Below are 15,696 nucleotides of genomic sequence, written 5' to 3'. Positions count from 1 at the left end.
GATGAAGACGCTGCTCCAGGTGATCTAGGCACTGTTCTCCTGTCCCACAGTACCTAAAGATCAGCCCTAAGGCAGAGACATTAAAAACCAGAATTTGGCAGCAAACTTCCACGGGTTTGTCACGTTGGATTCCTCTGAGCTGATTCCACTTCCTATCTCACTTACTCTTAAATGATTTCCTAGGCTTGACCACAGCTCCAGCAGGTCCTACTATTCATTTCCTTTCAGTGATCTCTTCTCTAATCTGACGGGTTACACCTTCCTCCCTACTTCAGCCCAAATCCAGCCCTCTATTGATGATTAGATTTAGAAACCGGCTCTAGCCATCCCCTTCTTAAATGACTTCATTTCCAATAGTGCCCATCTCATCAACTGCTAGTCCAGTCCTCTGTTCCTTTTCTAAGAATTTAATTTAATTTTTAAACTTAAACACTAAATAAATCAGGCCTTTCTAAATACAAAGGAGAACTGAAAAAGAACTGTACACAAAACAGTAAAGGTTTATTATATAAGCTTGCTACCAGCCCTCTGTCCATTACCCGTCAGTGTTGCCCCCAGTGTGTCTGCTCCCAACAAAATTTGGATCATATCTCCTGTCTAATTGAAGCTGTAAATCTTGTGGACAGTCTTGCTTCTAATCTACCATCAGTAAGGTAAGTGCTTGGAGTTATGTGTTATTCATTCATTCAATAAATATTTACTGAGAATCTACTCTGCAAGATGTCATGTTAGGTACTAAAAGAATAATGACTTGTCCTGATTTAATTAATAATAAGTCTTCTTGATGCCTTTTATTTTATAGCACAGACATTTCCAAATTTATTTCCCTACACCCCATCTAATGAGGCTGCCTCTGTAACAAAAGTAAAATAGTTAGGCAAAACCATCTTACCCAGTGACCACATTTGATGGTGCTTGGAACATGTACCTCTCTACTGAAATCATTCACTCTTGCGAAGGTCCCTGTTACGTCCAGTGGCACACATTTGCAATATGGCTAGCTGGGGCTATGGGAGCTATCAGTCACCAAATATGAGAGAGGAAAAAAAAATGGCCTATGTAATGGTAGAAATTAAAACCTTAATGACAGAGGATCAGAGGGCAAGGAGAAAGAAACAAAAGATTCATGGAAGGGGAAGTAAAGATAAGTAGGGGGATAAATAACTAATATTCCCAGATTCTTCATGGATATTTCATGGATATCTACTTACTGTAAGTGCATTTCCAATAGTATATTCCTTGGATATGACTAGAGTAGATCCATACCAGAAAGCTAGTGCATAGGATGCATATATTAGCAGGAAGGCAATGCCCATAGAAATATTTGCTGAAATAGCTTTCTTTATTCCAATCTTTTTGGCATTTTCTAAATGTAGCTGATACCTAATAGAAATTGAAGAAGGAAGAAAAAATTAGAATAGAAATGAGAATGTGCATTCTGAATCATCATCAGATCTAAGAAGCCTGAAGGTCTGAGGATCCAAATCACCATGGCAGTCTCATAATAGTCCCGATTAATGAACTGTTCAAACTTGGGATGACCCAGGATCAGAATGAATGCTCTGTACCAGCCCAGGCCCACCTCTCTTGGCCCCTAACAGTACAGAACACTATTCCTGTGGCTCATCCAGAAACTGTCTTCTGACAAATGGGCTCAAGTGTTCTTTACTCCTCTATTCAGACCACTGCTTTTAGGGGATGAGTTTATCATAATGTAGGGATGAGGTAAAGGCAGGTGAGATTTCAGGCCCTGAAATCCTAATGTGATTTTGCAACCTCAAATAGTTAAAGACATAACAGCCCAGTTTCTTCCTGCAGCAAGGAGGAATCTTCACTCCACATAAAAAGCCTTTTCAATATTACTGTATTATCTCTGTGCTAGACATGACAAGATAATCATAAGAATGGATAGTACATTCAAAATCCCTGCGGGAATGACTGAGAAGGAGGACTCTTTTTTTTTTAAATTTACAACCACTGGATCAACAAATGGAGGTGTATTGTATTCTTCAGTTTGGGAGATGGGGAGGAAAGTTTTGTATGTCCTATGACTAGAGTTAAATTTCGAAAAATCTGGAACACTTGATCATTTGAAGGGACAAGGCAGACAAGAGGAGAAAAACACCCACTTACAATCACAGATAGAGAAAGTGATTGATACTCAAATACTGCTATAATGAATCTGGACGGACTGTGTACTAATTCCACAATTAGCAAATAATAACTGAGCCTAAGGTGTCAAGATAAAACTATAATGTAGATCATCGGGATTTAAAATATTTGACATACACAGTTTTGTAGTAGTGGAAAGAACTTTGGAGTGAAGAAGGAAACAAGGGACCAGTGTCCTTGATCTAGATTGACCACTGATTCTTTCTGGCCCTCAGTTTCTTCAGTTGTAAAATAAAAGGACTGGACTAGATTCATTCACTCAATTATTGAGAATTAAGTCCCTGCATGTGCCATGAATTCAGCTGGGGATACAAAAAACAAATACTAAGCAGTCCCTGCTCAAAGAGCTTACACTCCAATGTTGGGTGGTCACTCAGGTCTTTCCTGGCTCCAAAATCCCATCATCACCCCTATTCTTTATCCTATGAAGATACTTTTCTTGACCTTTCATTGAAATAAGACCAATTTGAACAGAACAGAGCAGCTTGTAATTCTTCCATAGGAAACACGTTAATACACCTCACATTGTACAGTCTTAGAAAGTCGCCTGGGACAACGAGAGGTTGAGTGATGCTCAGGTTCACATGGCAGAATGTGTCAGAATCAAAATTTGAACCCAAATCTCTCTGACCCCCAAGGCTGGCTTTCTACCCATATGCAACACGTTAATGTAGTCCCTACAGTCTGGCCTTCTCTGCTTAAGATGCTGAGCTGGGATCTCACAAGGGTAAGGATGGTCCAGTAACTTAAGCTTCACTCTGCATCTGCTGCTGTGCTTATCAGCACTTCCAGTAAGATCTAATATCAGCAGACAGCCTGCGTAAGCATCCCAACCTGAGGGATGGATGTTCCATTATTGCATTCACTTTGGCTACTTGCTTACCAGGACTAAAGGAGGCAGCAGTGACTACCCTGACCTCATGTGGTCCAAAAGAGAGTCAGAGTAGTCTGAGGAGAATATTGTGCTCAGGGAAGCAGCAGCAAAAGGAAAACAAAGAAAAAAGAAAAACAAAACAAAACAGAGGTTAGAGAATAGTGAAGGTGTGAGGGGAAAAGATGTTAAGGAATAGGAAGAAAGGAAAGGAAAATGGAAATGAAGATTTACATGGACAGTAGGATGCATCTTTTATCTTTTATGCATCCTTCAGCCAGCCTGTGATAGCCAAGAGATTTCAGATTTTCAGTGTAATTTCCTCTTGCCTCTGGAAGGTTCCCTGACACACTGTGAAGTTATAAAAGAAAGTCCTTTCTTTAAATTCCCCTGCTGAGACGCCCAATTTAAATGCGGGGAGCAGTCTGAAAGGTCTGGGTAGAGAATTTCTGAAACAATCCACAGCCTGTATAGATGGCCAGTTCTGATGCTTTTCTGAACACGTTGTAGGGGACTGCCAGAAAGGGAAATGAGAGGAAATCAGGGATCTTTGTATCAGTACTGGAAAATCCCCACAGAGTTTTTAATGATTCACCGATGAGACAGTATGAAAAGACCCACACTTCTGCAACTTGAATTTTTAAAAACTGAATCACATTTTAAACACATTAGGCTGTGCTTACTATTTTAAAGGAACCCTGGACTCATTTCTTCTGTAAAGCAAAGAGTCTTTTTGCAGCATGAATCACCCCACTGTGCCCCTACCCCCAGTTTAGATGAGAGAGAGTTGGGATTGGGAGCCCTGGGTTTTAATCCTGGCTCTAATAACTGTGTGACCCTGTGCAAGTCACTGACGCTTATCTGAGAGTTAGGTTTCTTTTCTGTAAAATGCAATGATGCTTTGTACTATCTGGTTCCCAAGGGAGCTGTCAGGAAAATTGTGCTTGATAAGCCTTCAAACGTCATGAAAATATGACTTTAGATCTGGAAGGGGCTTTAGAGAAGATATAGTCCAACCCTGCCACTTTGCAGATGAGGAAACTGAGGCCCAGTAGTAATCATACAGTAATAGAGGAGCTAGGATTTGAACCGAGGTCCTCTGACTTCAAATCTAATAACGCTTTCCATTATGCTACACTGTTATGAATGTCTAGGTTTTAGCTGATTGGGTTTTCTCAGTGTGGTACAATAGATAAAATGCTGGGTCTGCAATTAAGAAGACTTGGGTTCAAATCTGGTTTTAGATACTTACTAGCTGTGTGACCCTGGGAAAATCATCTAACCTCTGTCTACCTCAGTTTCCTCAACTGTAAAATGGGGAGAAAAGATTACTATTAAAAATAACCTGCTCGAGCCACACCTACCCCCCAACTCCGGCCAAAATAAAAAGACCCACCAAATTCATCTCATTAGAGGGCACAAAGAAAATCCTGACCTTTCCAGTTCTTTGTCCTGTCCCCCGAAGGCTATCACAGTCTTGATGGCAGACAGTGCCTCCTCTGCCACTGCGCCAGCCTTAGCATAGGCTGCTAATTCTTTGTCACTAAATGCAGACAGTATCTGGAATGACAATAAAACCCAAGCACATTCATCTTATTTGAATTTAGGGAAAATTGAAGAGATATTTTCATTCACTGAAGTTAACTTCCTCCTTCTCTTCGTCTGATCATCACCCCAGTGCTTCTTGGGCAGATCAGGAGAGAGGAACCTAGGAGTGGGTTAGAAATGGGTTAGGCCTTTGATAAGAGAATAAAAAAAGATTTAGTGTAGTGTGTGTGTGTTTTTTTTCCAGAATTGATAATTAAAGAAAGATTGATAAGGGTTTCTCATCCAGAAGCATTAGACCAAGCCAGTGAATGTTTTTGTTATGTTTTAGACAGCTGCTGATGCACGGTCCAGTATACTAACAACTGGGATATCATTCCAGACACCTCTGCATCTTCCTCATTCTTCCCCCTCCATCCTTTCAATCTGTACAGAAAGAAGGTCCTGACCTACTGGACTTACTGAAGAGCCAGTGGGACACAGGAGGAAAAGGGACGGATTTTGGAATCAGAAGATATGGGTTAGAATCCTTGATGAAATCTTATTTTGCTGCCTCAGAATTAACTTGGAGCGGGAGAAGTGTCCAAGCGGGTCCACATGAGACCACGCTACCAAGTGTCCCATTGTGATTATAGTCTTGTCAGAGTGTGTTTAGAAACAATTGAAGGGGACAGGCACAGAGTTGTCAGATCTGATGATTTTACAAAGGTGGCCTCAGCTCTAACAGCCCAGGGAAAAGTAGTGGGCCTCCAGGCAGTTAGATGGAGCAATCGATGAAGCTATGAAATTCGGCCTCAGACACTAGCTGTGTGACCCTAGGCACGTCACTTAATTCCAACTGCGTCACCAAAAAGCAAAAGAAAAAAAGTAGTGGACCTCACACTAGTGATAGTTTTCCAGAAGAACTATAAAAAAAATTATCTTCACAGATTATCTTTTGCTAAGAATTTCTCTTTTTCTCCTATCAAAATTTTCCTAGCATTCCCCACCATCCCCCAGGACTCAATAACTCATTTTACCTCTTTTTTCCTTTATTACATATAACAATGATAAAAATTGCTAACCTAGGAAAGTAAAACTCAATAATCGACTTCGCTTCTTTCTGGCAACGCAATGCCCAAAAAGCAGGCAGTAGGAGGGAGGAGGAGAGACAGAATAAGAAGCATAGTTTACAAGATGGATTGTCAGCCCCAGGAATATTAAGAATTGGCTGTAGAGTCTGCAGTCACTTTATCAATGTAACCAGCTTACGTATTAATTTATTGCTGGGCAAAATGGCATTTATTATATCATTCTAAAATCCTTTCCCCCCAAATGTCAGCTCTCCTTTGTAAAAACAAAATGAGTGTTCATTTAATATAGGTGCTGTATTTGGGAGACATCTGGGAGGTATGGTGGATGAAAAGTTGGCCTCAAAGTCCAGAAGGCCTGAGTTCAAGTCCCACCAGTGACATATACTGGCTCAGTGACTAGGGGCAGGTCATTTAACCCCTCAGTGTCCCAATTACCTAAGACTACAAACCACGGAGTAGGTGCAGATGTGCTTTGGTGAAGGGCCTTACTCACTCGGAACTCCCTACACCAAAAAGAAAAACACAACACAGAGCCAGTCCAAAACAAAAACAAAAACAAAAAACTAAACCCTACAAAGAAACATTGTCTTTACTTTTCTGTGAACACTTTACTCAGGGGTGTGTGAATACCTTGATCACATCCCCTACTCCCAAACAGAATGCAAGCTCTTTGAGGACAAGGACTTCTTTTTTGTGTTCGTACTTCTAGTACCCAGAAGAATGTCTAGTCCATAGTGGTACTGAATAACATTGAACTGAATTATTAAATTGTCACAGGTGCTAAGAACATATAATAAAAATTTTATAAGAATTTTTATTTAATTATATTGGATGATTTGCCAAGTACCAAAATGAATGATGAGCATTTATACCAAAAACAAAACCAAAAATGTTTCCATGACTGGCTTAGTTAAAATCAATTAAACAATTTATTAACAATAGGAATTTAAGAATACCTCAAAGGACCAAGCTGCATTAATTGATATGATGTGTTTGTACATATTATTGATAGTATGATGAAAATTTTTATTTCAAAGTAAAATTATAATATCTAGTTGTAATTATTTATATTTAAAGTACATTTACACAAATAGGGGAAATTATAGTAAAAAAATTTTAATGGTATCATTTGACACAGTTAAAGGATTTGCTCCTTCTCTTGATCATTTACCAAGGCATAGTGGGACAATACCATAAATATAAGTTAAATTGAATGGATGAAAATTTATTTTAAGAAATTCTAATCTGGAAGAAAAACTGCCTCTTTATTAGAGAAGACTTGTAACATTTTGAAATAGGGTAAATCTAGCACCATCTAGATATGGTTTCATAAAAAGGTATATATGAGCTGTCAATAGCAGCAGACATTTATATTGTGGCATAGGGCTTGCAAAGCACTTTATGTAAGTAGCTCCCAGACCCCCAGTTTTGATGGAGGTGCTCTCCCTCTCCTCACTTCAGAGTTGGAACACATATCTTTTGACTGCTTCCTATCAGCTAAGAAGACCCATTCTTTCAACTAGCTGCTAAGCCCAGAATTCCAGAATATTCTAAAGTTAGAATCTCTGCTCCTCAGGCCTCTTCCTCCTACTAGACTCACGCAACTTTCTCTGCCCTGAAGAGTGGGCTGGGGGGGGGCGGAGTTGCCCTTTCCTTCTTCTTCCCTCTCTCCTCCTCTCTGCCACCCTCCCCACAAGCTGAGAGCTCATGGTCCCCTAGTCAAGCCTGTGTCTAGGATGGGGCTGTCTTCTCCTGATTATGTCTTCTTTCCTAAAAAAATACAAAACCAAAAACAAAACAGGAAGCAATCCCATCCTAGACAAAGTCTTGTCTGGGAGAGCATGAGTTCACAGCTTGTGGACCCAGATGGGGGGGGCAGTGGGGGGGGCAGTAGGAGAAGGGTATCTCCCCTCCTCTACTCTCCAGAGCTTAGAGTTGTATGAGGTCAACAGGTGGGAGAGATCTGAGGAGCTGAGTATATCCATGGCATTCTGGATCTACAGAATTAAGAGATTCTTGTAGCTGACAGAAAGCAGTCAGAGGATATCTACTCTTGCTCTGAAATTGAGTGAGGGACCAGGGACCCTCCATCACATGTTTCCAAGTGATTACTATCTTACTTATTCCTTAAAACAACCTTGTGATTTTGGTACTATAGGCCTTATCCTAGGCCCTAGGAGCTAGGGGCAGCTAGATGGTGAAGGGTCCTGCAGTCAAGAAGGCCTGAATTCAAATCCAGTATCAGATGATTACTAGCTGTGTGACCCTGGGCAAATCACTTAACCTCTGTTTGCCCCAGTTTCCTCAACTGTAAAATGGGGATAATAATAGCACCTATCTCCCAGGGTTGTGGGTTGTCCTTTGTTTTTGAAGAGGACCACGATATAAAGGATAGATGATGACATAACTTGCAATTGAATTTTATTTGAATGAGGGAGGGCTTTGCAAGCTCAGCAGTCTTACTTTCTCCTCCAGAGCCATCTGGGTTCAGTGGCCATGTATTTATTGGGATGACTGGAGATGGCCCAGGATGCAGTGGGAGAACTTGGCCCTTTTAAGCTAAGGTCTTTTCAAGTTCTCACTTTGAGTGAGATAACTGCCCACAGGCATCATTAAGAAGTGAATGAAATGATGGCCCCTTTTAAAAAAAAAAATCAAACTTGGAGAGGAAGACCTTGAGGGTTGCTGGCCAAAAGAGAAGCAGTTACTATTGACATTCACTCTGAGCCTGGAGGGCCCAAAAAATAACCATTAAGTGGTACTTGGGCAGGGCTCCAGAATGATTTGGGTTTAAGGCTTGGTCTTTGAGCAAGAAATCTAGCCAGTAAACCCCACATTAACTAGGTAGGTTTCAGCCATCAAAATTTCCTTTGGGCAGAACACCCTCAGGTAAGACATGGTAGGGAAAGGGGAGGGGACAAGAGGGGAGGAGAGAACAGTTGAGTTGCCCAACAGGAACTGGCTAGCTGGGTTCCCAAGAGCGCAGCTCGAATGGTCCTGATCAATATCTGGTCACTGGACCCAGAGGGCTCCAGAGAAGAAAGTGAGGCTGGTGATTTTGCACAGCCCTCCCTCACTCAAATCAAAGTCAATTTCAAGTCATGTCATATCTCCCTGGATGTCATGGCCCTCTTAGAGAACAAAGGACAACCACAACCTATAAGTAATCTCCCAGGGTTATTGTGGAGATCAAAGGAAATAATAACTGAAAGCACCTGGCTCATTGTAGGCACTACATTAATATTACTTATCCTCCCCCTCATCATTATTATTATTATTATCTCTATTTTATAAATGTGGAAACAAGTTCAGATATATCAAGGGAGTTTGTCCATAATCACACAGCTAGCAAGTATAAGAAGGAGAAATCTAACGCAGGTCTCTCTTGAATCTAGGTCCAACACCAAATTTTCCATTATACTATGTTGCTTCAGTGCCTGGCACGTGGGATGCACTTAACAAATATTTGTGGAACTGAACTGAATTACAGAGAAAACCATACTGAGCAGGGGTCTCCTAAGTACCAAAGAAGCGAGGCCTCAAGGTCCATCTGTTTGACCTACCTTTGCCCAGACAGCAGCAGAAAGTCCCAGGATAGGGCTGATGGCCATTATCACAAGGGTTAACTTCCATCCTCTAATGAATCCCACTATGAATCCTGCAAAAAATGTTGCCACTGCTTGAAAGAACATTCCAACCTTGTCACCAATTCCTTCACTGATTTTGGAGATGTCACTAAAAAAAGAATCACACCTGAGTGGTTACGGCCATGGCGTTCTCAGTGGAAAGGTACAGCACAAACTAACAAGACGCATAAGCAGATGCATTGACCAGTGGAAGGTACATCACCATTCTTTTGTTTCTTTAGGCAACTGGGGTTAAGTGACTTGCCCAGGGTCACCCAGCTAGTAAGTGTCAAGTGTTTGGTCGGAGGCCAAATTTGAACTCAGCTCCTCCTGACTTCACGGCCCGTGCTCTATCCACTGTGCCACCTAGCTGCCCCCTGCACATCACCATTCTTGAGCCCTCTGAAGACTTTTGCCTCACCCTAAGGGGAGAAGTCACCTTGAAACGGGGCCAATTAATTATAAGCAGTAGCTTGGGATGGCCAAAAGAAAGATTTGTCTGGTTATTATCTGGTTTCATTTGCAGGTATAGGACAACCTTAAAGTGGGACCTTTCATGTTTCTTTTGTAAAAAGTACATGTTTTCACATAATTTATGGTCATCTCCTTAGGGAACAAAAAAGCATTTTTCTAAACACATGATAAAGGAGTTAGCAGAACACTTACTCAGTGAGCCTTGTGTTGAGCTCTGTGGTGTCATTGACATCAAACCACCCTATTTCCTGTCGTAGAACAGCATGAAAAAACTTTTGCCTAATTTTTTTAATTTGCCGGCCAGCAGCTAAGGTCCAGAAGGAAACCTGAATGTAAGCAGCTATTAGAACACCTCCTCCCAATCCTGAATAATAATAGGCATATCTGAAAAATAGGAAAAAAAAAACGAGGATGATAATAAAAACAGCTGATATCTCTAGAGCAGATTAGGGTTTGCAAAGTACATTACAAAGACTCTATCATTGGAAACTGAAAAGCACTCGGTGAGGTAAGTGCTCCTGTTACCCCCATTTTGCAGATGAGGAAAACTGAGGCTGTGGAAAGGTTAAATGACTGGTCGCACAGCTAGTAAACATCTGAACCGGGATGCAAAGATGCCTTTTAATCCATCTGAACCGGGATGCAAAGATGCCTTTTAATCCAGTAATTTTTTAATCTCATCTTTCTGGAGTAATGCCCAATACTGCATTGTTTTCTGAAGTCATCCCACATAATACTCAGAAGGCATATTTTTAAATCTGCTTTTTCCTTTTTCTTAAATTTTGGAGTCCATGTTGTTTTTTTCTCCATGATGTTAAAACAATTCATTCTAAATATTAATTAGTTCCAAAGAGGAAAGACAGTCAAGTTGATCATTTGATAACACATAAACCAAAAAGGAAGCTATTTCTCTTTTTATTTGTCTCTGTTGTCATTTCATAGCTACAGCTCAACTATCTTTTTTTTTTTTGGCAACGGGGGTTAAGTGACTTGCCCACGGTCACACAGCTACTAAGTGTCAAGTGTTTGGTCTGAAGCCACATTTGAACTCAGGTCCTCCTGACTTTAGGGCCGGTGCTCTATCCGCTTCCCCACCTAGCTGCTCCTCAATTATCTTTTTGGAAATGATATTCCAAACCTTGCCATCTATTTTGACTTAGGTGTTACCTATATAAAAATGGGCAGATAAACATGGAAATGGTTTCTGTTATAATTTATTAAAGTTATATTATCTGAAATGTCACTAAATTCCCTCTGCACTGTAATTGGGGCATTTAAAATAGAAGCCACTGCTAATTTTTTTTTTAAATTAGAAAAAAAAAGCAACCCAGAATAACTGAGCTTGGTTAAATACATAGAGATTTAGAATAATAGGTTATTAAAAGGAACATTTAAAGAAATACAGTTGTATTACCTTAAAGTACAGATTAAATCTAACAGATAACAATTCCCACAGAAGTCCTTTAGCTTGTTTTAATGAACACTTAAGCTCTATTTGAAACTGGCAGCCTTTATTTATGTACATATAGTCAGTAAGTTTAGAGGGACCAGATACTTCAACTGATGAAAAAAAAAGTTGCTTAATTCTTTGAGCTATTTTTGAATTCTGGTCTTTCTAGTATAAGCATCTATATGTGCCAAGAACTGTACTGAACTTTTAAAAGATTGTTTATTTAATCTGGCTAAACATGCCTGAAAACCCTGTTTACCTTATTAATTTACTTGCAACTCTTTTCTTCATAGACAGTACAAAAGTAAACTTTGACCCAGCCAAAGCGTAATGATCAAAATTCCAAATGAGTGGTGTATGCATTAGGTTTCATTTGGCTCAATTTTCTTGATTTGTTTTGGTGGCTAAGTGGAGGAACTCAAGACTCAGCACCCACAGGAAATTCTGCCCTCTTCCCCACACACAAACTGACAGGCCAAAGTGAATCTCAGATATGATTTTTAAATAGGAATGGGCACCTGTCATTAATGATAGACAGCTTGAGTTTGTATAATGTGTATGGTTATATAATGTGTATGTATATACATACATACACACACACACATATCTATATCTATATCTATATCTATCTATCTATCTATCTATCTATATACATATATATATATATATATAATTGAATTTTCCAACAAAACAGCTTCATGCTATTTATCATAGGGTTAACCATTCTGCAGCAGGGCTGATCTAAGAGTAACATGCGCAGTCACAATAAACATAACCCTGGTTAAGGTCATACAAGTCCTATAAGAAGTAACCCTTTCACCATGGCCTAGCTTCACCGTGGAAAAGGCAGAGTCAGCTACATTTTCTGGAGTCTGGGGTAAGGATCAGACTCGCCAGCAGGGACTCCCCAAGTCACAGTCTCCACAGTTGTTTTTTAAAGGAAACACTTCCCTCATCATCATCAGCAGCAGCAGCAGTTCACACAACAGCACAGACAATTCTGCTAACCAGTCCTAGGGTTACTCACCATCCTTTTTTGCCAGTAAACAAGCACAATCTACACTAATACATTATTTTGAAGGCTGGGGTTAAGGCCAGATCTTTTTGTAAAAATGTATTAATTTAATTGATTTATTTATTGCCCAGGGTCACACAGCTATTAAGTGTCTGAAGCTGGTGCTCTATCCACTGCACCACCTAGCTGCCCCCAGGCCAGATCTTTAGAAAGTTGTCTACTAAGAAAACTTTGATGCCATTATAAATTGGTTACATCCTGCTTTCTTAGTTTTATACTTGCTTTTTTTAAAGAAAGAACATCAGAAAAGAATGTATGCTGCCTCCCCCTCCCCCTAGAAAGTAATTAGTTGTTAGAGAAGTTTCTTGTAGAGTAAGTAAGCACTTTCAAGAGAACAGGTCCCCCAAGAATGAATTTCACATAGCTGTGTCTCGCGAGCAGGAAGCTGGTATGTTATGTGTTGGGCTGCAGATACTAAGTGCTAAGAGTGGTTTCTTTTATCATTCACATTTGACAGTTACCTTTTCACTATTTTCAGGCCAGCAGTGTGGGGGAGTTCATGACTGAGCTGAGAACTAAGGCTTGTAAATGGCTGTGGTATTAAATTCAGCTGACTAAGGACTGGAATGCTGCCACCTTGCCCTAGAGCCAAATACAGCATCTCTCTCTCTCTCTCACGATCAAGTCTGATTCCCCAGCGTACTGCATAGCAAGAGACATCCCAGCAAACAGATACAGATGGATGTTTAATGGAGACCATGCTTAAGGCTCTTAATGGACAGAATAATAGAATTAAGACTTGGAAGGAACCTTAGACATCATCTAATCCGACCCCTTCTTTTTCTGAAAGGACACTGTAACATGCAGTTGGATCAAGGATCCTAGGATATAGGCCTAGGTTCTAGTCCCAGCTTTGCCCATGAACCATATTGTGACTTTGGTTGAGTCATTTATTAAACTATATGCCAGGCACTGGGATGGGTGATGGGTATACAAATGCAATGAATAAGATAATCTCTATTCATAAGAAGCTTACATTCTAAAGGGAGAGGCAATAAATGCCACCATGAATAACATAAGAATATACAGAATAAATTCAATTAATAAGTTCATGCAAAATAGTTAAATACAAGGTAGTTATGGAGGCAGGGTGCCAGCAGTTGAGGAACACAAGAAGGTCTTCACGTTGAGCTGCATCTTGAATGAAGAGATAGGTCCTATGAGATGGAGATGAGGAGAGGATGTATTCTAGGCATTATTCTAGGCCTATGCAAAGAAATGCAGATAGGAGATGGAGCGTTGTGTGTTAGGAGTCTTTGGACCTCTGTTTGCTCATCTACAAAATGCCAGGGTTGGACTAACAATTCCTAAGATTCCCTTTTGGCCCTATGAAATCGAGGCCAAGAGACATTAACTGACTTGCCCAACATTACCTTGGTATTTAGAACCCATATCTCTGGTTTCCCAGTGCAGTGCTCTTTCCAGGATACCACACATATCTCCTACATTAGGGCCAATTATTCACATGTCTCACGAGAACATGTACATGTATATGTGGGGCAGTGTGACAGGTCTCAAAGCTATCTAGATACCCAGAAGATTCAGCTACACATTTGTCCTCATCTCCTAGAATCACGTTCCAAAACAGCAGGACACATCAATATAATTGGAATGTGTTCCCATGAGGCCTGAACAATACCAGTTCATGTCTTATAAGTCCCTCCTGCTTGCTTGCTGGCAGAGTAAAATTTCCACAGAAACTTGAGTCAATAGGGATGATCTCCACTGTCCCTTAAATAAGAGCTGTCACTATTTACACATGGAAGTTAGAAGGTGCTGCCTTGAAATTAGCAAGTAATTTTCAAGAGAAGAGTAAGGTACAATAGAAAGGAAGGCATGATTAATCCCAAAGGCCCTAGTTTCAACTCCAGGCATTGCTACTTATTACCTGTGTGACCTTGTTCAAGTTATTTAACCTTTTGAGGTGTCAGTTTTCTCATCTGTAAAAAAAAAAAAAAGCCAGATGACTTCTAAGGTAAGCCCTTTCCAGCTTCGGGTTCTATGATTTCTCCCTTTAAAAAATTCTCATTAGCTAAAACTGGTAAAATGAATATCAAGAAAGGTCTAAAAGTGAAAAAAAAATAAAAGAAGAAAAGGTCAATCAAGTGCCATATAGATTATCTCACCATTCCTGTGACTCCACAGACCCCTAAAGCCCCCTTCCATAGATTCCACTCTCCTATACGTCTGTCTCCCAATGTAGGCGCCTAGAGGGCAGGGAATATCTCATTTTTATATTTGTGTCCTTAGTGCATAGAACAATGAATGCCTGGCATATTATAAGTTTCTATTAAATGCTTTTTCATTCATTTAATCACTCATGCACAAAAAAGGCAGCACACTGGCTGAAAACACTAGTGATTTACTTGTAGTGTGACAGAAAAAGCTCAGGACATAAAGTCAGAATCTGAATTCAAATCCTGGCTCTGCTGCTTTTCACCTGTGTGGTCCTGGGCAAGTCACTTAGCCTCTTTTGGCCTCCACTTTATCAACTGTCAAATGAAGGAGTTAAGGTCTCTTACAACTCTAAATCCTATGATTCTATGTGGAATAGAGGGGGAAGGGGAGGATGCTGCTGCCAGGCAGTCAGCCCCAGGCTAGCCTTGATTGGAGGTCACCAGGTCGATCTCAATCCTACCTGCTTCCTGCAGTAGTGAAGCAAGAACTCACAGTACTGGCCTGATGTTCTGTACTTTAGATGGAGCGGTGAGGTCTAGACTCTAAAGGATCATCAAATAAAGAGATTCCAAGGAATCTGGGGCTGCTGACCTTCTAGGAATGGATATTTGCTGAGAAGGAAGCTTGGTCCCTGTCCTGAATTTCTGATTCCACTCCTCTAAAAATGACTATAATAAGATTAGCCTGTACACTCTAGTAGTAACGTGGCCGTGTTTCTCCAGACACACCTGTGCACTTCTGTCTCCAATGACTCAATTGACAAATACTCAGTAAGCATCTACAATGTGCCAAGTATTGTATGGTAGGATGATAAGTAAATTGGTTGAAGCAATCCCCACTGGCAATGAGCTTACATTCTAAATGATGAAGCAGGTACATATAAAAATAGATCTACATAAACATAAAGTGAATAAATATAAATGTGTACAAAGTAGTTATATATAGGGAAGTTTGGAAGGGAGGGTACTAGTGGTTGGGGGCCTCAGGGAAGGCTTCATGCAGAGGATGATACTTGAGCTGCATCTGGAAGAGAAGGATTCCTCAAGGAGATGGATCCATAGAAGTAAAATTTCTCGCCTATGGGGCTGTTGGTAGGTGAGCTCTGATATACTATATCTCTGTTAGAAGAGATTTGGGGGAAGTGGCCTTTTGAATTTCATATTCTTCCTAATCTCTATTAGCTTGCTCATAGAATAAGATATTTTGAAAATGAAGATGTATTAACACAGAGA

At 40.3% G+C, this 15,696-nt stretch overlaps 1 protein-coding gene across 3 annotated transcripts in view; it reads right to left on the bottom strand.

Moving 5' to 3' along the window:
• The window catches only part of LOC110209191 (phosphatidylcholine translocator ABCB4), a 112,815-nt gene that overhangs the window by 65,770 nt on the left and 31,349 nt on the right, over positions 1-15,696 (bottom strand). For all 3 annotated transcript variants that reach the window (XM_020987482.2, XM_020987487.2, XM_020987483.2), the window contains exons 6-9: positions 9,954-10,145; positions 9,225-9,396; positions 4,479-4,603; positions 1,212-1,383 (exon numbers count right to left, since the gene is read on the bottom strand). In XM_020987482.2, coding sequence (XP_020843141.1) covers positions 1,212-1,383; positions 4,479-4,603; positions 9,225-9,396; positions 9,954-10,145 — 661 coding nt within the window. The remainder of the gene's footprint in view (positions 1-1,211; positions 1,384-4,478; positions 4,604-9,224; positions 9,397-9,953; positions 10,146-15,696) is intronic.

Source organism: Phascolarctos cinereus, unplaced genomic scaffold (genome assembly GCF_003287225.1).
Source record: "Phascolarctos cinereus isolate Bilbo 61053 unplaced genomic scaffold, phaCin_HiC Scaffold_1;HRSCAF=81, whole genome shotgun sequence".
Classification (NCBI taxonomy): Eukaryota; Metazoa; Chordata; class Mammalia; order Diprotodontia; family Phascolarctidae; genus Phascolarctos; species Phascolarctos cinereus.
The sequence above is the reverse complement of the archived record's forward strand: the minus strand, read 5'-3'. Positions and strand labels throughout refer to the sequence as shown.